A 24586-nucleotide genomic window follows, 5' to 3' on the forward strand; every position below is an offset into this window, starting at 1 on the left:
GTTGCTACGCAGTTATCTCCCCTTGTAGGGAAACACTTCCGTCATATTCGGATGAGTTCCGAGTACATCCGAAGTCAAAATACCCCAAAAGAGGGCGCTGCTCTGTGAAGCCATCGGTTGTTTTGTACAGAAATTATGTTAGTGTTTTGTTAATTTTCTCTGTGTTTTGGTTATTTCACTTAAATTAAAGCTCCTAGTTAAGAAATTTTAATATTAATAGTTTTACAGTGTACATTACAGATGGACAACGTTATGCAGTAATTATATTGCGAGGCGTGCGTCGTCAATACATTGAATTACATTGACATGATTGTTCGCGCGTTTCGTGAATCATCATTGATTTATGGGGTGGGATGTAGCCCAGTGGTAACGCGGTTGGTCTCGGATCTATGCCCGTCGGTGGTATATGCATACCAAACTTGAAACTGCGTTGGCCTAACGACAAAAATACGAATATGACTTTTACGGAAATACTATTCAACATTTTTCAGCAACAATACGTGAAACAAAATAGATTGCAACCAGTTAACATATAAACAATCAACATTCATTTCATTGTGGATGTAAAGCAAATCCATTCTTATGATTCTAGTATTAAACCAAAGTGAAGTGCCCTCCAGTAAATACGAAAGAGTGCAATGTTTCTAATTGCATTCAGGTCCATGCGTTAGCAAAACATATTGTACCATTGATGTCAATTGTGCAAATCATGGGGAAAATATCGGCCCGCCCCCCCCTATTAATGTAAAGAGGGATTATTTTGATGGGGCTTATTATATATGGAATGAATGTAGGGGGGACCCGGCGGATATTTTGCCATCCCGTGCTTAGTTGCAATTAACAGGTTAAAACCCATCCCACTGCTGATCCTAGTCAGGTTACTTGTGCTTTCTTGCACTTGTCAAGTGCGGGTGGTCCCTTCTCCCACTCAACACAACCCCTTTCTTACAAGTCCTTGACGAAGGAGCCAGTGGAAACCTACACCTTTGTCCATGACAGGCATGTGCTACAACAGCTTGCATTGAATCGATGCATGTGCACGTAAAACCCTATGACCTGACGTGATTGAAAAATGTAGCATGTTTCCTCTCTTATGTCAAAATTACCAAATGTTTGATGTTCAATAGCCAATGATTAATAAATCATTGTGCTCTAGTGGTGTTGTTAAACAAAACAAATTAGCCATGGGAAATTATGGTTTTGTAGCAGTTTTTGTTTTTAATAAATTCTAAACATGTATGTCATGCTGATCATAGCTTTAAATTACACCAAAGCCGAGATGATAAAGGGTGTGCCCAAAATAAACAGGCTCAAATTAAGTACCTCAATTTTCACTGCAAATGAATTCCTATTTTTTATACAAACTACCTTACTAAACATCAAGAAGTTTTAACTACCCATTTACCTCATTGCATTGCTTCAGGTGCATGCTTCGCAGGATCGAACCACCTTTGTGGATCCCTCCACCATTTATTGTTTTTTACATTCCAACCAGTGCACCACAACTGATCAAAGGCCATGGTTTGTGGGAAAGTGCATATATCCTAACATGTTTTAAAAAATATATTTTATTTCATGATACAAAAGCTATAGTTTGATACATAATCTATTTGACATCAGATTCACGTTGCTTGAAATTCCACCCAAACACTCATGTTTATCCAAGCTAATTGGCTATAGCTTACAAGTTATTATGATTTTGGAGGCATGTCGTTGCTCAACATCGATTTCAATCTACCACCCATTCAGACCAACAACTTTTAAATCGGCTGACCTATTGGATGCACTTCTTACATAATATTTACAAATGTGAAATCATGATTCATCTGGTTTGTAAAGCAAATAATAATAATACTAATGACATAGTTGGCTAATTAAAATATGCATAAAGAGTCGCCCTTGTTTTTATTACATCCAAATAATTTTTTAATAATTTAATAAGATAATTTTAGAAACTAGAGAAATACAGTTGTTATAGATGTATAAAATTAAAAAAAAAAAATATTGCTATATCTTTACTAATTTAGTTTTTTCTTTGTATCCTGCTTGAATCAGTATGCATTTTACACTATTGTCAAAAAATTTCCCGTTTAATTTTCAGATAATCATGTCGAGGAAAGTGTCGACAAAGGTTTTTATTGGCAACATGCCCGACACATGTCGAAAGACAGACTTAGAGGAGATGTTTTCTAAATATGGAGAAATCGTCGAGTGTGACATTGTCAAAAATTTTGGCTTTGTGGTAAGTTGACACATTTTGCTACCTTTTATATTTAATTTGCCTACCATAGTTTACCCATAGATATAAACAAGTTGGATCTTCTCAATGTCTGACTTTTTAATGGTCATTTGAAAAACCCAAATTGGATTACATGATCAAACAATGGAAAATGCCACAGTAGTGAACCACAAGAGTGAAAATCGGACAGGGCTAAGCCTGAATGAGAAGATTTATTTTAAATATTAACACCATGCATAAACTATCGGCTATATTAATCATTCAGGGACAAACTTTCCAAAGCATACACAATTTGTGTTAAAATACTAAAATTCAGTTAGGGAAGTATTTATTCTTTATAGGTCTATTCCCAGCAAACGTTTATTAAATAGGCAGTGAGTAATCATTGGCAACTATCTATTAATAACATCCCTGAGAACACATACATGTTAGATTACTACTTGAATCTATAGTAATCCACCGGCCTCTGTGGCGTCGTGGCAGGCCATCGGTCTATAGGCTGGTAGGTACTGGGTTCGGATCCCAGTCGGGGCATGGGATTTTTAATCCAGATACCGACTCCAAACCCTGAGTGAGTGCTCCGCAAGGCTCAATGGGTAGGTGTAAACCACTTGCACCGACCAGTGATCCATAACTGGTTCAACAAAGGCCATGGTTTGTGCTATCCTGCCTGTGGGAAGAGCAAATAAAAGATCCCTTTCAGCCAATCGGAAGAGTAGCCCATGTAGTGGCGACAGCGGGTTTCCTCTCAAAATCTGTGTGGTCCTTAACCATATGTCTGACGCCATATAACCGTAAATAAAATGTGTTGAGTGCGTCGTTAAATAAAACACTTCTTTCTTTCTTTCTATAGTAATCCCTTCTTACTATGCAGCTACATATATTGTTATTTCTTGTCTGGAATAAGCTGTTTAATGCTTATTTTTAGCATTTTGCTGATCCAACATGTGCTAAAACAGCTGTCGACAATTTGAATGGCATTCAGTTTCAAGGAACTGATCTAAAGGTTGAGGTAAGTGATGAATCAGTAGAGGTTGTACCTTTAATATTAAAATTCTATCAAATGACATGTTTGAGATTTATATTTCTCATGAAGTTATTACATGTTTATGTCTCTATGAATTGGGTACATATTTGGTTATGTATATAATTAAATAAGTTTGTTCATGCAAAGTTTATAAATTATGTTTTTGTTTCGCATTTATAAAGTCAAAGTGAAATAAAGGTACATGTATTACTTTTCTGACTGTCAACTTAATTAAAATTAAAACTTAATTTTTTTTTTTTTTTTTTATTTAAAAAAAAAAAACGTGCATTGAGATGAATATCTTTGGATGCAACTGTTGAAGACGATAAATAAGTTTATGATAGGCAAGACTTTTCATTTTGTGGAATTCTTGTTTATTACTGTTAAAACTAACTTATTTTGTATTTTTAACTTGTATACAGTCTGACCTCATTACAACAACCGTCATTACTTAGTACGACATTTACATCATCTAACCACAAATTGTTGGGAACAAACTTACATCAGTGTTATTCTGTTCATTACACCGGAATTCACACCTTCCGGCACTAACAGAGCAAATTAAGAACCAATTGTACATCCAACATTTGAAAACACCTCTCTACAACAACATTACATAATCACAGACACTGTGGCACATTGGCAGTACACACACAGCCACTTAGAATACTTGATCTCATAAGTGAGCCGACAGTGTCACATGCTGTCCAAGCTACCGATGTCTGCTAAATCTATAGACATGTATTGCTTTTGCAAATAAGCCTTTTCTCAACCAATTAAAGGATTAACTTCGAACAATCAAATCTTCTATCTGTAGGATATTTTGTAAATGAAACAGGTACCAATCGTAGATGTCTTTAACCAAAGAATATATGTATGTGTATTTGTTGTTTCTAATAATAATTGCAATGCATTAATTATTAATTAGTATTGTTTCTTACATCATTTTGGCAAAGGAGATAACTCATAACAATTTGATACAATAGCAATTTCGATATAACGACAAAGTGATCCAGGGACGAACATGGTCGTCATAACGAGGTCTGACTACATATTTTGGTGGGTTTAAAAATTTTTGGGGTGGGGGGGGGGGTATTCATATACAAGTTTGCCTTTGTATGACACCCAGTACCCAGTGTATATTTTTGTGCTGGGGTGTCGTTAAACATTAATTAATTAATCAATCTTTGTTTTTCAGTTATCTCATAGCCGAGTAAGACAAAAACCTGGCATGGGAGGACAGGGAGACTGTTATAAATGTGGCAAGAGTGGCCACTGGTAAGATGCTTTTTAAAAAAAATATTTAGTATTTTAGACCATCCTGGAAATAAAAAAAAATATTGTATTCTGGCTCATCAGTGTAGCTTTGAGCTTGTTGTTTGGCATTTTATATTGGGAAAAAAGAGAGTATGCAGGAGTCACAACACTGGAACAACTTTAAGATATGTGGATTATTTTGTTAATTTTTTTTTTTGTAATTGCTAATTTAATGGATATTTTATTATCCAAAAACTAAATGTTGTAGCAAGCTACTTTGTATGAAAATTAGCAATTGGTTAATTTGGCAATGAACAAGGTGAACCCTGTTAAAATTAAGATGAAGAATCGAGTTACCAAAAGTAAAGATGTCATGCATTTTTTCTTCTTTTGTCGGTGCAGTTAGAGCAGGCCTTCTAGAATACGGTGGCCCGATACCCGAGGCCAGTGTTTTTTGGATTCGGGCCAGTAAAAGTTACTTTGTGCAATCCCGATGGCAGTGTTCGAGATTAAAAATTGTGGGCAGTATCCCAGTTGGATACTAACATTTCAAAATCTGATATCCCACCTGAGAATTTAGTATCCCACTTAAACGAAATGCATAAATAACATCATAACTAACTTGGAAGACATTGTTCTCGTTCCCAGTCTATTGCTACGCCGCAATCGAAATCGCGGAATTCGTGAAATTCGCAATCAGACGGAATCGGCAAAAAGATTTGTTGCATCTATGTTTGAGTAATACTGACATAAATTAATATTTAGCAGTAATATATAAGTGTTTCTGACATTACTAATGATAAACCTACCTGTATCAATTTTCTGCAGATGTGGAATCAATATCTCAAATAAAATTTGAAGGGACGAAACATCCAACAAAAACGATAGCGACTTCCCAGTCAATTGCTATGCCGCTATTGCTCCAGTGTAGCATTAGACTGGGTAACAAGTTAGAGAAGATATTACTATGGCATAGCATTAGACTGGGTACGAGCTCAAAAATACTGTTACTTAACTTCACCAGTATATGACGACTTTCATTGTTTCAGCGAAAAATAAAAATGCAGGATTAAAAAAACCAACAACATTATATGGTATCCCGGTGGGATACTGGGTTATTGAAGTCTGGTATCCAAAATTGAATTCTGGTATCATCGGGATACCGTTAATCTCGAACATTGGATGGCAAGTGGTAAAAAAATTCTACAACGCTACGTCTTACGATCATACAAAAAAAAAAAAAGCATCTACAAGTCACTTCTTTCGATTTGCTATCACATGCATTATTTCACTAACAAATAGTTGGCCACCAGTAATCTCTGACCCATCCATGACATCAATATACCTACTGATATAACTTTATTAAAGTTATAAAGTGTAAACATTGGAAAAACAAAAGTTCATTGTTTTGCCGCCATTTTGATTTTTTACACTGAAATCCAAAAATTTGTTACTCTAATACTAATAATAAGCAAAACGATAACCAGTCTTTTATTAGTTTTAAAGGTTGTACGTCACTATTTACAAATACTTTAAATGTGTAAATTATTAATTTAATTTATAAAATATAACATAAATTGCAAAAAAAAAAGAAGAAGAAGAAGAAGCTTAAGAACACAGTATCATGAAATGGATAATTTAACAAAGTACCCAAATTGCAAAATTACTAATATGGTGTGTGTGTGTGGGGGGGGGGGGGGGGCTTAAACTGCAATACATGTACACTTTATGCTAATAAAGGTTCTTAATTGTTTCTTTTCTCTTTTTGATTTTTGAGGGGGTGAGTAAGTTCCCATTCATAAGTAAATGAATAATGCTGTTAATTGTTGTAATATCTCGGTAACATGGATTATTTTTTATAACTTATGTGGTTTTAGTGGAAATAATTATTTTAAAATTTTAATAGGTACAGTAACTTTATTCTAAACTGATGAAAATTATTTGCATATTTTTCTAAACAAACCATAAAGCATGCCCAATGAGTCTGTCTGTTGTGTAAATTGATTAAACATGATCTCAGTATGAAAAATGGATATTAAAAAGTTAATTATTTTAATTTACTGTATTTTTCACCATGGCCAGTGAATTTTCAAATCCACTGGCCCTATGGCAAGTGAATTTTAAAAATATTCTAGAACCCCTGTAGAGATTGATTTTCATTTATCACTTATCATATTATTTAGTAAATAACGGGTGTCAAAAGTAAATTACTATTTATTAACCTTCTGACTATTGCAGGTGAGTTATCTCACCCGACATTACGTAAGTCGCCATACTATACACTATACAGTGCATTCCACAATTCATATTTCCAACCGTTTTGCAGCAATTACAAAATGTCGCTGTCATTTTCAGAAATCGATAGCTGATTGTGACAGCTAATTTGATCATAAATTTGGCATTTTTCCTAACAATGAAAATCATGAAATATTGGGATATCGATCGTAGTTCGTTTCCAAAAAAGATCTGGTCAGAAAAACACAGTTATTGGGAATAATGGACATAAATACTGGACATCTGGCCACAAATGCACACAAGTAAATGCAACATTTTGCCTAATTTTAATCAATATTAACTGATGTAAAATATAAAAATTACAAACACACACAAAAATAATACTTATTGATTTAAATATAAACTTTAAAATCTTAAGTGAAAATAAAAGTTATTTAAATTTGTACCCCATCAACATGATTTTTGTTAAAAATTAATCCAGTAGTCAGAAGGTTAATAGTTTTTAAATGTCAGACATGATTAAATATATTTAGATGTGCTTAATTGGAAAATGACACTCCACATATTCACACAAAAATAAGCCAGTGCTTTTTAAGGATTCCTTGTCTGTAATAATATTATATATATGTGATTTTTTATTACAGTATATATATTTTCAGGTCAAAGGATTGTCCATCTGGACCGTGAGTATTTTCATATTGTAATATATTGTGTATTAGGTAGTTTGAAAGTCTGTTATTGCTAAACAGCTTGCCATACTTTGAGGTATTGTAATAATTTCATTATTGAGTACTTATAAAATGTTTATTTTTATTATTTGCTATTCTGATTTGATGGCTGAAGAATAGAAATTATGTTTTGTTACAATTTTTGTATTTTATTGTAAAACAAGTGGAAAGTTAAAATTGTTTTGTTTAACAACACCACTAGAGCATATTGATTAATTAATCATCTGCTATTGGATTTCAAACATTTGGCAATTCTGACTCGTAGTCATCAGAGAACACCTGCTACATTTTTCCTAATGGAGCAAGGAATCTGTTAAATGCACTTTCCCACAGACAGGAAAGCACAAACCACGGCCTTGACCAGTTGTGGTGCACTGATTGGAACAAGAAAAAGACTAATGTTATTGAGTTCCAACATATTTAAATAAATGTTAGTAAAAATCACTGAATTGACAGAACAAGACCCAGATACCCTCCAAGGGAAAGTCCGTATGCGCGACCTCGAGATCCGTACGATGACCCTTACTACAGAGACCGATATTTGCCACCGCCACCTCCGATGGACCGATACCGACCCTACCCAGACATCTACGATCGCAGGCCACCTCCTCCACCCAGAGATCCGTATTACAGAGACCGAGATCCGTACACAAGACCTCCACCGGATTATTACAGGAGATCACCACCTAGGTATGTATTTTAAAGTTGTAATGTCGGGGATATTTGTAATACTAAAATATAAAAGATATAATACTGTAGATCCTGAAATTAATGTGATCATAATATTAATGCGAAAAATGTGAGTTTGTGTTATTCGCATTAATATATAATTTGACACATTTATTTGTATGTTTTGTCCATCAGTGTGTCTCACACGCTATTAAACAAACAAAGATTAAAATTATAGTACATTTATAAAACAACTGGAGCACAATTCATCGTAGGCAAGACAGACTAATTGTCTTATAGTTGAGCAAAAGCTGACACGATTCATCGCGCATGAATGGGTTTTAGCACACTATTCCTGAGGTCATCCATTTTTTTGTTTTTACTGTTCAAGTTTGCTGCAACTTTCTCGGCATATCTTAGGAAGATACAGTTGTAATAGTACATGTTTGCTCATGTTTAGCCAGATTTAGGTGAATATATACATGTTAGATAAACAATTGCTGCAAAAATATGCTTTGATTTGATCTCACAGGAAAAAAATAGGGACTAAACAGGTTAATTAATGTGTACCCTGACATGTTGGTGAGTTGATCTCATTGAAGACGCCCAACTCAGGGTTAGTCGAAAAATGCACAGACGTGTTATTAGGAAAGTAGTATTTCATATGGAGGTCAATCGCATTAATTTCAGGATCTATAATATATTTTCTAGTACCTTTTTGATCTTTGGACAAATGAATATTTCTAATAATAAGGCTTTGCTAAAACCAATTTAAGCAGTGTATTTTCTGTTTTCCTGTCATTAATCTTATGCAACAAAAATGTCATCATTTTATTATTAGTATATTAGATGTCACCAGCACCAATAGAAATGGGCTCAATTTTTACTGCTAAAAATTCACTTGTCTGTCAATATTTTTCACTTGTCAAATTAAATGGTTTGTTTTCTTTAAGTACAAGGATGATGTTTTTGTTTGCTGAAGATAAAACTGCAGTGAACAATGTTACTTGTCCACTAGACAACCATTGAGATAACGTTTGCTTGCCTGAGCTGATTTTTACTAGTCAGGACAAATGGACAAGTTCTTATTTCAAATGTAGTCATGGGATGACATATGTATTGGATTTATGCTTTGTTGTAACTCTTTGTTGCATAACATTAAAAAAGTAAATCAAATAGTAATTTTCATAGTATACATGGAAAATAATATAGACACAAATTTTATGCTTTGCAACTGTTTTTACCAGAAGAAATGTTACAAATAAAAATTTAATCTTTATTTTCAAAAGTCATTGTTCAGTTAAAATACTGAAAACAGCTTGTGACTGTATGAATTGAATATCTTGGTTCGTTTGTTTCAGAGATCCTTACTATGATGATTACTACAGGAGACGGTGAGTCGAGATGTTTACAAACTTCAATATTGTCAAGCTTTTGTGGTGTGCGGGTGCATGGTTTCATTGTTTATTATGTAGAGTAATGTCATGTTATGTGAATTGTGTAATCCGATATGGTGTTCTTGTTTGGTAAACTTGATTTGCCCTAAATACTTTCAAAATGTTGTGTCTATCTGTAGTTTGAATTACAAAACTAAAATGTATTTTGGGGGATACATTTTGTTTTCAAGTGTTTGCTGCCCTTGGCTTGGAAAATGATCTCCTTTTGCACTTTTTTTTTTCTTTCTTTGTGAGGTAATGCATGTAAAATATCGCTTGCTGCTCTGTGGTTATAAGAGTAGTACTGTGTTGGCGGTGGTGGTTTTCATCTTAACACTGTACACATGCTTAAATTAATTTACATAATTACTGCTGACTATACAAAATGTGGTGTAATATCAAATATTCCTTTTACTCCTAATTTTGTCGGTTTAAATTTGGTCTTTACAATAAGTTAAGAGTGTATTCCAGTAATGGGTCGAAAAAGGATAATATTTGTTATTATGGATAGCTTCTTTTGGTCTGAATGTTAAATGTTTATTGCTGGCAAGTTGTGTTATCAAGTAGGGTCTGATGTACACTGTATTGTATGTGAATTAACGTTTCCTCATGGTAAGGATCTTGGTAAAGATATTTACATGTGAGGATGGATGAATTGTACATATTTATAGTATGCATGTAAGTTGGTTGTGGAAAAAAATATTTAATAAACATTTTGTTTTTAGCATGAATTGTACAATTGGGATTGTTGTTTCAATCAACTGTATTATATTTTTAAACCTCAAAATGTGTGCACTGTGCACTGAGCCTGAAGGTTTGTGTGTACATTATTCAGTATTTACTATTTTACAGCATATGTTGGCGAGACTTTTTAGGTGTTTTGTTTTTGTTGGGTTTTTGTAAAGTATGCTGAACATTCAGTTGATAGTGTACTGCAGCACTTTGTGTTGATCTCTCCATTATGATGTGGGAAGGGCATAGATTGAAGTGTTTCATAAAAAGTGGTTTCTGTTTAGACTATAAGCACAGTAGACGCAGTAAAAAGCAATTGACTACGGTCACTTTTCATATTTGCCCACTAATGATGTGTTATTTAGTAATGGGAAGATAATTGGTTAATAAGCCGTAAATCTCCCATTAATTTGATTTGTTACATGAGTCCCTGTGAATGTTTCATAGCTGACTTTATCAAATATTACTTAATTGAACCATTGGTCCTAATCATTGAGTACAATTTTTGAATGTTACCACAAGACAGAGTTAATTCCCTTCTACTTCTCTGTGGTCTTTGGCACAGGAAGTAATAAACGTTTTTACCATTATATTCAGTTTATATTATATAATACTACATGTACATTTTATTCGGATGCTTGTCAGAATCCACAAATGACACGTTTGCTGATTAATATTTACATCAGAAAATTGTATTAGATATGTTTCTAAACATTTTAATTATTTTGTTCAGCAAAAAGTGGGATTTATTTGTTGCTTTAAAATTACACTTCAAAGTGTGGTATAAAGTTGCAAATGTAATTTAATTCCACAAAGCACAATGTACATTTGAGTGTTAATCTGTTGATGGTTTATTTAAACTGATGATAGTCAAAATTTTATCTTGATTCCCTCCCAAGACAGCAGTTCTTGATATTTTCTGTGAATTTGTTGATTTTTAATTTTTTTTTATTATACATTCATAAGGTTTAAATTTTAATTGGGGGATAGTTACATGGCAATATTGCCTTCCTTTTTTAAGTAACAGGAATTGTGGCATCAAGGCCAGTTGGAGGGGCACTATGGCAAATATTTTCTTCATAAGAAGGCACGAAGGCAACTTACTTTCTGTTGATTTAAAATATTTTCACATGGTGTCTGTGGTTCTAGCCTATGCAGTTTGTGGGATACAGATGCATTGTGTCATGTTACCAATGATAATTTGACTATTTCTTACATATACAGTGTGGAATGTATGGGAGGGGCATTCACATGTGGCAAACCAGGTAGGGCACCACAGCATTTTTCTTGTCATTGACAACATCTGTTTGGGGGCAAAATGGTAAGCAATTTGTGGATTATTTACAGATTGCATTAAAATTATGTCAGATATTTCCTGAAGTAGAACATTGGATCATACTTCCATCATATAACCAATGCAGTGATGTCCAGTGATGATAAGTTCGAGATTTACAAAACGAAAAATACCGTATCATTTACATCTCTCTGCTGATCTTGCAATTACTCTGAAACCCATTCATCCATTCTTGATTTTTTTATTTTTTTTATTATATAAAGTTTGATAGCAAAAAGATTTCCTTTTGTTTATCATTGAAAATAATAAATAGTTTTGGGGAATAGATGAGGTGTTTCAAATGAGCTTTCTAGTTTGATTAACTGAAAATAACAAAAATGTTTGAAATCATGTGACTGTATCAGTGTCAGTGTATCAGTGTCCAGTGTACAACTTTAATGTGACATTAAATATATTTCGGTGGCATTTATTTAATATTTTATTCAAATAACAAGTGGATATTAATGTTTGTATTCCATTTGAAAGTAAACTTTCTAAATGAAATCCTGAACGAGATTGTAGTTAAAATTCTTCCATCAAAAAGGATCATCTTGTGTTGGATGTTGTTGTTATATTTGATTCTACTTCATCAGATTCGGAGGCCGAAGTAAAGCTATGTATGTATTATAACTGTTGCTTTATGTTCATGAAGATTTTGTTTCTTCTTTGATTGTAAAAAGTTACCGACATGTTTCCATTACAAAGATAAATGATGATGTTAATAAGTTCTGATAATTGTCACTTAATTTGTGTGTTCATATGAGAACTGTCAGATTTCAGTTTTGGAACAGTCAGTTATATTATTTACTGTTACATAGTTTTCCCATATCTGTTTCACTTTAGTCATTAATTATAATGAAGATGATAGTACTATTACCAAGTACATGTATGTCTTATACGCATGGATTGGCATAAAGACTTTTTAATACAGTAAAATTCAGATACATACAGAAGTTTATTGAATTACTTGTTTTTACTAACCTATCTAACAGTTGCATTGCTCTCTTTTTCTGTCTTCTTTTTATAGTTTTCTTTTCACTAAATTGTAATGCAAATTCTTCCCCATTAAATAACTGTTCCTACCCTCTGTGCTCTCCCCCGCCTCTTCCCCCAATATCTAAGCTAAAGACTGAATACCTTTTTTTTTCTATGTAATGAGAGAAATGACATCCGGTTAGTCAAAAGGCCTTTGCCACTTTTCATTGGCCCTCAGAATAATGTTTTTTTGTTCTTTTCTTACTAACGTCATTATAAGTTACTGTTAAAACTGTTCCGACCTTTAATTTTTCTTTTTTTAACTAAAATATTTGTATTGTCCACCAACATTTGATCTGTGTACTATCCAACAATACCTTACCTTCATTCACATTGTCTATTTTTCTTGTACAGGTCTTTGAAAATTATGCAGTCGATAGCATGTTTCTAGTGCAAACGTCTCAAATTTTGTGTAACCCGTTTTTTGTTTGTACATTTACACTGGGGCATGATTTACATAGTCTTAAAAGATGGCGCAAAATCAAATGGGTTAGGAACTGTTAACAGAAATGTTCAATTTTCAGAGACCTGCTGTTCTGGATAGACACAACTGTTCTTTGCTTACAGTGTTACACATTGGTTTGAATAGCTTTTTTGCAGTTTTTTTTTAATTAAGCATATTTATTTTAAATTATTGACAGATTTAACTTGAAGATTTCATAAAAGTTTAGTGCTAGAACTTTGGCATTACTATTAGTATTTTCATTTTGTCTTTTACAGTCACTTTCCTGTTGGGTTGGGTTTTTTACTAATCTTCATCAAACTGCAAATCAGTACATACATATAATTTAGGATTAATCAAGATCATTTTTTGGAACTGTTTGATTGGGTGTGTGCAGGGGATCAGTTATTCGAAACTTTGGAAATAGTCCACATTTCATTTGTACGAGGGAAGAATTGGGTCAGACAAAACTGGTGGTTTATTCCTGTCAATGATTTAATTGATATTTTACTCTGGCAGTGTTGTTTTATCTTGTTCAAAAATATATATATAAACATGCACTTAGCTACACATTTGTTTTTCAATATTTACATGCATGTATGTAATAGAAAATTATCATGTATGCAAATATCTTTCTTAAATATAGAGATGTGAAACAAGTCTGTAAAATATGTACAAACTATCTTAGTGGCAATATAGTTGTACAATTAAGGTTCAAATTAAATATCAGGAACATTGGAAAAGGTTGAGAAATTTTATACAAAAGGTACATGTACCGGTATTTGTTGAATGTTAGTTATTATTAACCCTTTCTTACTATGGAACGTGAAATCCCATTAAAAAAAAAATCACCGTTCAGACTACAGAACGTGAAATTCCGTTGTGTGTTTTCAGTTTGTATTTACCACCAAATTTGTCACAGGTTGACATGCACAATAGAGGCAGTGCTAACAACAACATCCTGTAGAAGTGTTACATGGTTTGCCGTGAGAATGTGCTCATTTGTTCGGCACTTTTCAGCCTATTTGGTATAACTATTCTGTTAACTACAATGGCGACATCCATTTTCTATAATACGACCTTCACAGAAAATTATCGCAATAGTGATGTTTTATCGTAATGTAACTGTGATAATTCCGTTGGAATTCCACTAGCTGAAATACTATCACGAATTCAAGATGACATACCACTTTAGAGATTTGCACGTGGTCAGAAAGATTTTCTAAATGGGTTTATTCATTTACACATTTTCATAGAAATTTGGTATGTTTTTATAATCAGTGATTTTGTTTAATATACCTCTATATATGTATAATAATGAGCTCCTTCTCATAGAAAATTGATTTACGTTTACAAATATGCTTGAACCAGTCTTCTACTATATATAGTATTGCATTCCAAACAGAACTCTGAATAATACATTACAGAAGATTTTGTAGTAGTAGTATGGATAATAGTAATTTATATTTGAAATTTCATGAAGATAACCTAATGTTTTCAAAAGTGTCAGTTTATCAAGACCTCTTAATATTGATACAAATATTTGTATTCTGAATCAGTCTCATAGAGCTATCAGTATAGGTACAATTTATACTTTGCGCTAAGTTTTATTTTAATTTTGTACATGGAGGTGATATTATTTTTGGTTCCCTACCGGTCCAATAGGAGGGGACTATAGGTTTTGTCTTCGTCTGTCTGATATATAGTTTTTCCAGATATAGGACTGAAATTTTGTTCATAGCTTTATCGTGTTTGACTTCCATGGGGATGTATCCTTTTTTGACAGAGTTATATACATGTATAGACTTGAACTTAGGAAATACAGAAGTAAAAATTCCATACACTTTTTTTTCTCTTCATCATTGTTTTTTTTCTGCATTGCCTCCAGATATTGAGCAAACATTTTGTGTATAGCTTTATCATGTTTTGTTACAGATATTTTCTTTTCTTTTCATAGTCATTTACCCATTTTTGACAGAGTTATAGCCCCTGAAGTTAGGGGATACAAATATTTGTTTTGCCTGTTAGTGGACATGTATTGCTTTAGCAGTAATCTCAGAATGCTTGTTAATTTATGCTGATGGATATACGGATAACTTTGTTGTGAAATTTTACTTTTGTTCCTGGAGATAGTGAGATAGTATTCTTATTATTGTGTTGGTGCCGATGTAAACAAGGATAACTATTGTTTTTTTTTTTATTACTGTGTTGGTGCCGATGTAAACAAGGATAACTGTTGTTTTTTTCTACGCACAGCCCTCTTCCACCAGTTCCTGGTCGTGCTGCCTCGCCTCCGCTGCCAGTCCCTCCTCGATCCCGCGTTCCCGGGCCATACTGAGAAACGGGTACCGCGTTCGTACAGACACGTGGACTTCCTGATGTATTCGCCTCGTTGATTGTCACGGTTTTCATCTTCGGAAAATTTAACACTTACGTTGTGCTTGTTTAAAAAAAGAAAGAAAAACAAAAAAAAGACGGGATTCGTGGATTCGGTTCGACGGATTTCATGTATCATTTTCATTGTGTATTATACATTCATTTTCCATATCGTGTTTAGACAATTTTTAGATCATGACAATTACGGAAGAAAAATTGTTTACATGTTACTTTTAGAATAGTGCATTTGACATAAATCGCCTACGTTCGGTGAAGACGTGTTCGTGTTTCTTGGAAGGAAATAAAATCGGTATAACGGTCAAGTGAAATTTCATTCTGCGTGTATTACGAAAAAATCTGTTTTATTGTCTAAGCTTAGTTTAAATGTTATCCTCTTTGCAAAGTTGTACTTCGTACCTGTTACAGTTTAAGTCGTAGTACGTTTTAAAGCAGTTACATAATTATATTGTAATTATGGATTATGTTCTTGTCTGTACAGTTATGTGTTCAGGGGTGCAGAAAGTACTCATCCACTTACAAATGTGAGTGAAAATTTTGACGGACTAGATTAAGAATACAACCACTAGTGGGTTTTTTTTAACTGACTGCAAATAAAGTATTTATTTTTATTTCCAATGAATCCTTTATTCCACATGTCACAGTTTCAAACTCAAACTACTTAGAATGTTGACTAAATACTCTGTTTCTGTTTCTTTATACTTTATTACTCATTTCATTTATCATCCATTTTAAATCAGTATCACTAATGCAAACAAAAGTTACAATTCAAGAGATCTGAACATTTGGTTTTATTGGATGATCACTTCAAATGAAGTTTGTATTATAACAAGTTACAACACATGTATTATGTAGTGCTGTAGGCCTTCAGACAAGTTTAACTTCTAGCAGAATAGTAAATGTTACTTGTTACTAGTCTGAAATGAAGTTTGTATTATAACAAGTTAAAACACATGCATTATGTAGTTCTGTAGGCCTTCAGACTGGTTGAACCTCTGGCAGAATAGTAAATGTTACTTGGTACTAGTCTGCAATGTTCGAGATTAAAAATGTTGCGCAGTATCCAAGTTTGATACTAACATTTCAAAATATGGTATCCCACCTGAGAATTTAGTAAACCACTTAAATGAAATTCATAAATAACATCGTAACAAACTTGGATGACACTGTTCTTGTTCCCAGTCTATATTGCTATGCTGCAATCGAAATCGCAGACTTGGTGAAATTTGCAATCAAATGGAATTGGCAAAAAGATTTGCTGCATCTGTACTGACATAAATTAATATTTAGCAGTAACCTATAAGTGTTTCTGACATTACTAATGACAAACCTACCTGTATCAATTTTGTGTAGATGTGGAATCAATATCCCAAAAATATTTTGAAATGAGGAAATATCCAACAAAAACAATAGCGACTTAGCAGTTTTCAGTCTATTGATACGCCGCTATTGCTCCAGTATAGTATTAGACTGGGTACGAGTTGGGGGAGATATTAAGGCATAGCATTAGACTGGGTACGAGCTCGAAAATACTGTTACTCAACTTCACCAGTAAATGACGACTTTCATTGTTTTAGCAAAAAATAAAAACATGATTAAAAACAACATTATATGGTATTCCGGTGGGATACTGGGTTCTTGAAGTCTGGTATCCAAAACTAAATTCCGGGATATCGGGATACCGTTACTCTCGAACACTGGTCTGGTTGATTGGTGATTTACATGTATTTTCCATTTCTGCACCCCTGTATGTTGTGTGTGTTAGCCTGTCATATATAAAAGATCAACTCAGATATTTGTTTCTTGTTTGTGAAAGTCATTTGTTTGGCTCATCAGATACCGCGACGTGTATTTCGAGAAGTCGCGTTCTGTCATACTGAAATTAACGTTTCGGATTTACTTGATTAAACTTGGCAGCTTGTCAGATATGTAACATATGCATTTGTCACACTTATCTATTATTATTATTTTTTTATTATTTTTTTTTTTTGACAATACACTGTATCTAGAGTTTTTGTTAATTGGTGGTGATGGAGGTTGTGGGAGGTGGAAGGAAACTTGGGACCAGAAAAAAGAAGACTATCATCAGTCTGTGGCACAAGCAGAGAACACATTTAGTGTTTTTTCCCAACAGACTGAGCCTTCATGCATCTTACAATTTGAATGTAATCCTTCCCACTTGATTAAACACTAGGATCAATGCAATGGGATGAGCAGCTTGCAAACTGGTTTACCCCTAGAGCAATACAGTATCACATCCAACTTACAAATACTGGTAATCATATTTTGCTACTAAAGATGATATGACTGGATGTATTGTAGTTTTGTACCTAATTCACTCTTGTTAGCTATGAGGGTGCGGGATGCAGTCCAGTGGTAAAGCGCAATCCTGATGCACGGTCAGTGTGTGGGCCCACTGGGCTATTTCTCGTTCCAGCCAGTGCACCACAATTGGTATGTCAAAGTATGTGGTATGTGTTGTCCCGTCTGTGGGATGGTGCATTTAAAAGATCCCTTGCTACTAATGAAAAACTGTAGCAGGTTTCATCTCAAAGACTGTGTCAATATGTTTGACATCCAATAGCCGATAAAAAATAAATCAGTGTGCTCTAGTGGTGTCAGTAAACAAAACAAACTGTTAGCTATGATGTCGATGTGTTTGTTCATAATCAAATCTAAACATGAAAGTAAATCAACATGGGATTGATGGAGATTGACTTACAGGCATGTAATTAAAAATGAATGAATGAATGTTTAACAACCCCAGCACGAAAAATACATCGGCAATTGATTGTCAAACTTAGGTAAATGCAAAAATTAAATTGGCATATAATTAAAACCGCACACCCTAGTTCCATCCAGCGAAAATAAATTATAATTTGGTTAATCTACAAATCTGTAACACACTTAGATCACGTTTTTATCAAATGGAGTGAAAAAGCAGGTTTTATATCGATAAATATTATGGGAATCCCCATGTCCCAATTGCTTGAAATAATTTTGAAAGTTAGTATTCTGATGTCACCGGTAGAAGCACAACAATGCCTACGTCACGACAAATTTCACAGACTTGGGGTGTGTTCGTTTCACCTCTCCTGAACATGTTCCAACTGTTCTGTCCTGGTTGTATCCCCTCTCCAGATATCGTAAGACTTAGCAAAATTATTGGTTTTAAGGGTTTGTAACGTTTTGTATTGAGACACTTACTTGTCTGAACTTTATTGTTACTGAAAATGTTCACGAACTGTGAAGAAAAATCTCACAAATGAACAACAACAAATCGGATGTTGATTGCGCGAACCGTGCACGAGAAAACAAACCGAACCAAAATGATAACGGTCACGTGATATACCAACGTCTGTGACATTAAAAATAGATTGGACCTCGCTTGCGTAACGGTTTTTTCTCGACAACACGTTTTGTGAAAAAATGCAAAAAATGCATTTCGTGGTTTTACAAACATCAGCATTACCAAAAAGCACTTCAGGTGAATGGAAATGTGTATTCTAAATAATAAAATGTAAGTAAAGTGCAATTTTATTTGTGAAAAATGGGGTTTAATAGCGAAAAACAACGCCGTAATGGTTAACAAATAAACGTAACTAGGGTGTGTCCCTTTAAATGAATGTGAACTTCTGTTATTGGGAGTTGGGGTATTAAAGCATCCTCTCTGTTTTGTGGTAGTACCGTGAGAGTGTTCAGTTTCATTGTGTGTGTATTATCTCAATGTGAAGATTTAAAATCCAGTCCCAAAGAGACCTGTGACGGCTTTCAAAATGAAAAGCGTTATTGGTCCATTCTTGAAAGATTTGTAGCTCATTGGGCTTTACCCATTCCAGCCAGTGTTCAGATGATGTCAACAATGTCCTGTCTGGTAAATTATGTATAAGAGACTGCTTGGGGTTTTTTTTATATTTTATTATTGAATTTGTAATAGTTGCTTATTTTTTTTATTCATATTGATATGGGATAATATTGTGGTACTATAAAGCCATGATTTTGGTGTCAATGAATATTTATGTCCTGTTACTTTTCTTTTTATTTATGCCTTTTTTCCTTTTTTTTTTTTTCTTTTTTTTTCCAATTTGTATATGATGAAGATATTACAGTTTGTAAAATGCCTGGTAAATGATGAAAACTGGAGTGATGTTCACAGGGCTTGGTGTAGGTAGCAAAATCTTTAACATTGCACGTTAATGTTTACATCAACTGGTTTGTATTTTGTTTACCTTTCAAGCTTCTATAGATTAGTCTTTCGGTGACTTTCAGAATTACTGTACCAAAGTCATTTTCATCTTGCATAATGATATGAATTTTAATTAACACCATGAAGAAATTATTTTTAGAATATATTTGTGAATCAGATGAATTGAAAAGTTTCATTTATCATCATCATTGGTACTGTAATATTTCCTTTTTGATTTTGGGTCCAATTTCTTTACAGCAAGGAAATGAATAATATAAAATTCATATTTTGTATAATAACATGTCAGACATTCGGGACAGCACTGAGAATTCTATGAATTATATATTTGTATCTTTCAGATTTGGGTAGTTCCTCACTGCTGATGAATGAGAGTCGAACTACCACAGTTCCTGGGAGTAGTAAAGCCACAGACGTGAAGACATTTGCCGAGAGTCCTTGTTAATGGGACTCCATGCTGGTTACCTTCTATGTACTGCATCCATTATTCTCCATTGAGGTAATGGCTGATAGGTTTTAGTAATTAATTAATAATTCATTAGTGTGACAGTGGTATGAATTCTTTGTAGATTGAATAATGTTTATCTATACAGACTTATGGTTAGAAATGTAAGAAAGGTGTTGTGTGTTTTGTTAAAGTAAGAATGCAGGTTTCGTTAATGTAATCAGGGCTAGCTCTGGCACTCACCAAATTCACCAATTGCTAATTTTGAAAGCAGTTGGCACATTTTTTAGAAAATAACTGTTGGATTCTGCAATTTTTGAAGTTTAATAAACAATTTGGCAAATTGTTTTTGCTCACCCAGAGCTAGCCCTGGTAATAACCAGTTTGAAGTTGGACAAGTAGAAAGCAGATATTTAATTAAATTTTTAATCTTGTAAATTGCCAACAGTAATTTCTACGTATCATGGAAACCTTGTGCAACCTTTACTTGACACTTAATAGGAAGACAGACTATAATAACCTTGATTCTGAGATCTGCAAAAATTGTACTTTTTTGTCTGGCAGAGTAGATGTATTAACGTTGTAGCTGTTGTAAATTTCATTGAACTATTAAAGAAAAAATAATTAGTTAATGGTGTAGGATATCGGCTTTATGTTGTGAAGGTAAGAATGGATAATTCTGCGAGGCTTGCCAGGCCGAATTTCTTATTCGGCCTAGATGGATAAAGCCAATATCCAACGTCATTATTAGTTATTATCTCTTTCCTGCAGACCATAAAAATTAAGGTGGAAAGTCATTATTTCTGTTATTTGAGCTACATTGTATGATGACCTAGAGGTCAAATACCCCGGTAAGCGATTTTGTAATGTAGCTATGTCAAAAGTCATAATCTGCTAGTATACGTTTATGACTTTGCTATAATCGGTCATCATAGTAAATGTGTATGTATACTGATGGAAAGAAATAAGGGATCACACCAACAGTAACAGCAAATAGTGACTGAAACCAAGACCCTCAATCCATAGTGTCTGAAGTTTACCGTGTTGATGGCAGTCATTTCAACACTACTGTTGTGTAGTCCCATATTAAAACTTTTTATTATCCACATGGTTCAAGATATTCACGGAAATATAACCAGTATGACACATATGTGTCATAATGATTTCACATGCACATCAAATGACGTCATTTTGGGAAGCGACGTCATAACTTAATGCGGCTTCTCCTGTGTAATCGCTTAACAAAATGACATCATTTCATCATCTCCTAGTTACATTTAAAACGTTTTGACATGGTCCTTGTTATTTGTAAAAATAATTACTGATAATGTGAATAATAAAGAAATTATTACACTTGTGTGTGAATCGTACTGATTTTACGAAACGAAATCAGTACAAAACATAGGCTCATGTAATAATCTCTATATATGATATACAGACATTACAATGCTTGTAGTGAATTACATTTGGTCTACAATTCCAAGTGTTTCCTTTCTTCTTTCCGTCAGTGTATATCAATGGCCAGGACCCTGTTCCATGCATGAATTGTAGCTGAGGTTAATTGTAGTGACTTAATGTGAGTTTACCAACTGGCACCATAAACTTTACAGCCATTCCACAAAGCAACCTTAAGGTAGTCGTAAGTGCCCTTTTAATTATTAATATATTCTTTGCAAAGAAGTGCAAATTAGTTAAATAATAAATTGGTTACTGACTTTTCGGAACATTTTGGATGTATTCATTGGTATCGGACATCCTTGAAGTAACTTTGTCAATTTATGTACTAAGCAAAAATTGCCGAATGCATAAGACGTGAGAGTTATCTCCCGTATTTTCGTGTGAAGGTCGAATGGCCTAGAATGCGTTTCATGGAACGCCGAGTTTCTTAAAAGGTATTTGGTATGAACTAGATCTACTTTTACACAATAATTTAGTATCCTTCTTAGAAAATTATCACATCATCATTAAACTGTCATTTGACAGCTACGTTAGTGGCTTACAACTGCCTTGTACCTATTGTAAATTTTCACAGTAATTTACGACAATAGTAAGCTACGCCGTGTCATGGAATGGGCTGGCGATCGTAGACAGATATTAAGGTCCCGATGGTAGGTATTTACGGTGATAGTAGTTCTAACATAGCTTCGTGGACGAGGCCCTGGCCTTGTGCTTATAATAGAGTCTAAGACAGTAACGTCATGACAATGCCATACAAATTGTATGCCTGTGACGTCATTAGAGATTGAGTCTGGACTCTAAAAGTTTTATAAGCACGGGCCCAGGTCTGAAATATTCGTAAAAATCAGCCTAAGCATATAAATGTGTTTATACACATGATTAATGGGGCTTTGTGATATTTGTTTCAGACACTAGTACCTTACATCTGCCATTTCCTGGAAGACGTGTGTTCCTGATTTTAATGGTGCAACCTGCCTCCTGAGGATTGAGTCTGGTACATTGCCACCATTCCACAGGCTTTCGTTCATGAGACTGTGCAGTGCTGAATTTTTATAGCAATGAATGTCATCTTCTTGTGTTAATAAATTTTCCACATTAATCTGTTGGGATTTTTTGTTTATATATATATAATCTGGTTTGTTCACTCAGCATATTAAAAAAAATCTATTGCATAGGTAACCAGGGAGCACAAATATGTATTTATATCTGTAGTTTATGTTGTTAGGTTACATGTACATTGAAGTTACAGGTAGCTACTTAGCCACATGTTGACATTCGTGGACTATGTGATTTGATTTTGGTGGATATGTATGTTCTAAATAAAGTAAAATGGACCAAAAACATCCGTACACATTTAAAAAGAAGAACATACATTTGCTTTTTGACTTCTATTAATGATACTGATAACATTTGGCTGCAATAAAACAAAGTTTGTTTTATTTAACGGCACTACTAGAGCACATGGATTTATTAATCATCAGTTATTGGATGTCAAACATTTGGTAATTTGGACATATACTCTTAGAAAGGAAACCCACTACATTTTTCCACTAGTAGAAAGGGATCATCCCACAGACGTGATAGAACAAACCACAGCTGTTAATATACCAGTCGTGGTGCACTGGCCGGAACAAGAAATAGCCCAATGGGGCTTACCGACGGATCGATCCTAAACCAACTGCACATCAAGCGAGTGCTTTACCACTGGGCGACTTCTATATCCCCCCACCACTAGAATAGTGATTTTTGTATATTGTGTGTAATAATATAGCAATAAAACATCCAAGTGCGTTTTGTGATGTAGAAAATGATCACTGCAGAGCTCATCACTATGTTCTGATGTTTGCAACAGACAGAATTGTCTTGTCTAATATTGGTGAAAACTATGTGTCCAGTAGTTCCAAAGATATGTAATGGCTCATTATTTTAGACAAAATAGTTTGTTCTTAAACCATTATGCACGATGAAAGTTTAATGGAAAGTCGTCCTATTTTAATTTTATTGTTTTCTATTTAGATGAGGTTCTGTCACAGTCATTGGATAGTTGTTTATGCTGTCTGTCCAGGACATGGGTTAATGGTTAGTGAGAGAAGTCACTGTAGTAATCTTGCACTTGCCTACCCATTGAATCGTTTTAATTTGCTCTGTTGGACATTAACTCTGTATCTACCATCTATAAGTCTAATGGCTTGGCCACTAAAAGTTACATACTCTGGGTTAGGCAGAATGTTCTGTTTACAAATATAACTGCATCTAACGGTTATTTAAATAAAGCAAAAGTATGATGGTCAACAGTTTTGGAGGGGGGGCGGCGGAGATTGATGAATCGGATTTAGCTCAATCGGTTGAGTTCTCGCCTGTGGTGCTTGTCGTAGGATCCATTCAACTGATTGGGGTTTTTCTCCTTCCAGCCAGTGCACCACAACTGGTCAAAGGCCGTGGTATGTGTTTTCCTGTCTGTTGGAAAGTGAATATAAGAGATTCCCTAGCTGCAGTAGGAAAAATTTAACGCGTTTCCTCTGATAACTACGTGTCAGAATTACCAGATGTTTGACATGCAATAGCCGATGATTACTAAATCAATGTGCTCTAGTGGTGTCATTAAACAAAGCAAACTTGCTTTCTCCCCGTATACGTATAGTCGTTATTGTGTTAAGATACTCCTACCCCACAAGCTTTTGCATTTTGTGGCCAATGAGTATAAAATTTTCTTGTTGACTAGCTTTGCTGTTAATTAAATAGTAACTAAGATAATTATATTCCTATTAAAGTTAGATTGGTTTAAGCACGGTTATGGTCATCTGCCTAATTGAAATACTGGCAATCCAAAGAGGCAATTGCGGGAAATGATTATGTGGGTGGGAGAGTTTATTCCCCCGACCCCTTTAGTGGCTCGGCCAGATGTGGCAACACTGACATCACATCTGGGGGTTATTTTGGGAATGTGGGCTT

The 24586-nt window shown here is 34.1% G+C and overlaps 1 protein-coding gene across 4 annotated transcripts; it reads left to right on the forward strand.

Annotated features, from left to right (window-relative positions):
• The first annotated feature begins 30 nt into the window (after positions 1-30).
• On the forward strand, positions 31-22733 carry LOC121370944 (RNA-binding protein lark-like). Of its 4 annotated transcripts, XR_005957750.1 has the most exons (10): positions 31-137; positions 2102-2242; positions 3168-3251; positions 4465-4544; positions 7418-7441; positions 7943-8176; positions 9517-9549; positions 12250-12273; positions 20073-20230; positions 22543-22733. XR_005957750.1 is itself a non-coding variant. In XM_041496496.1 (9 exons), the coding sequence occupies exons 2-9, from the start codon at positions 2108-2110 to the stop codon at positions 15469-15471; spliced, it is 696 nt and encodes a 231-aa protein (XP_041352430.1). In that variant the 5' UTR covers positions 31-137; positions 2102-2107; the 3' UTR covers positions 15472-16990. The 4 variants fall into 4 exon arrangements, 2 of the variants coding, with proteins under 2 accessions (XP_041352430.1, XP_041352431.1); XR_005957751.1 differs by lacking the exon at positions 12250-12273; XM_041496496.1 differs by lacking the exons at positions 20073-20230; positions 22543-22733 and adding an exon at positions 15390-16990.
• The last annotated feature ends 1853 nt before the right edge of the window (positions 22734-24586 follow it).

This window comes from Gigantopelta aegis, chromosome 4, assembly GCF_016097555.1.
Source record: "Gigantopelta aegis isolate Gae_Host chromosome 4, Gae_host_genome, whole genome shotgun sequence".
Lineage (NCBI taxonomy): Eukaryota > Metazoa > Mollusca > Gastropoda > Neomphalida > Peltospiridae > Gigantopelta > Gigantopelta aegis.

Excerpts from the sequence above, each read along its gene's own strand:
- LOC121370944 (XM_041496496.1), top strand. The coding sequence starts at position 2,108 with ATGTCGAGGAAAGTGTCGACAAAGGTTTTTATTGGCAACATGCCCGAC. Across the intron at positions 8,177-9,516 it reads TACAGGAGATCACCACCTAG|AGATCCTTACTATGATGATT; the intron begins GTATGTATTTTA and ends CGTTTGTTTCAG. Across the intron at positions 12,274-15,389 it reads GGAGGCCGAAGTAAAGCTAT|CCCTCTTCCACCAGTTCCTG; the intron begins GTATGTATTATA and ends TTCTACGCACAG.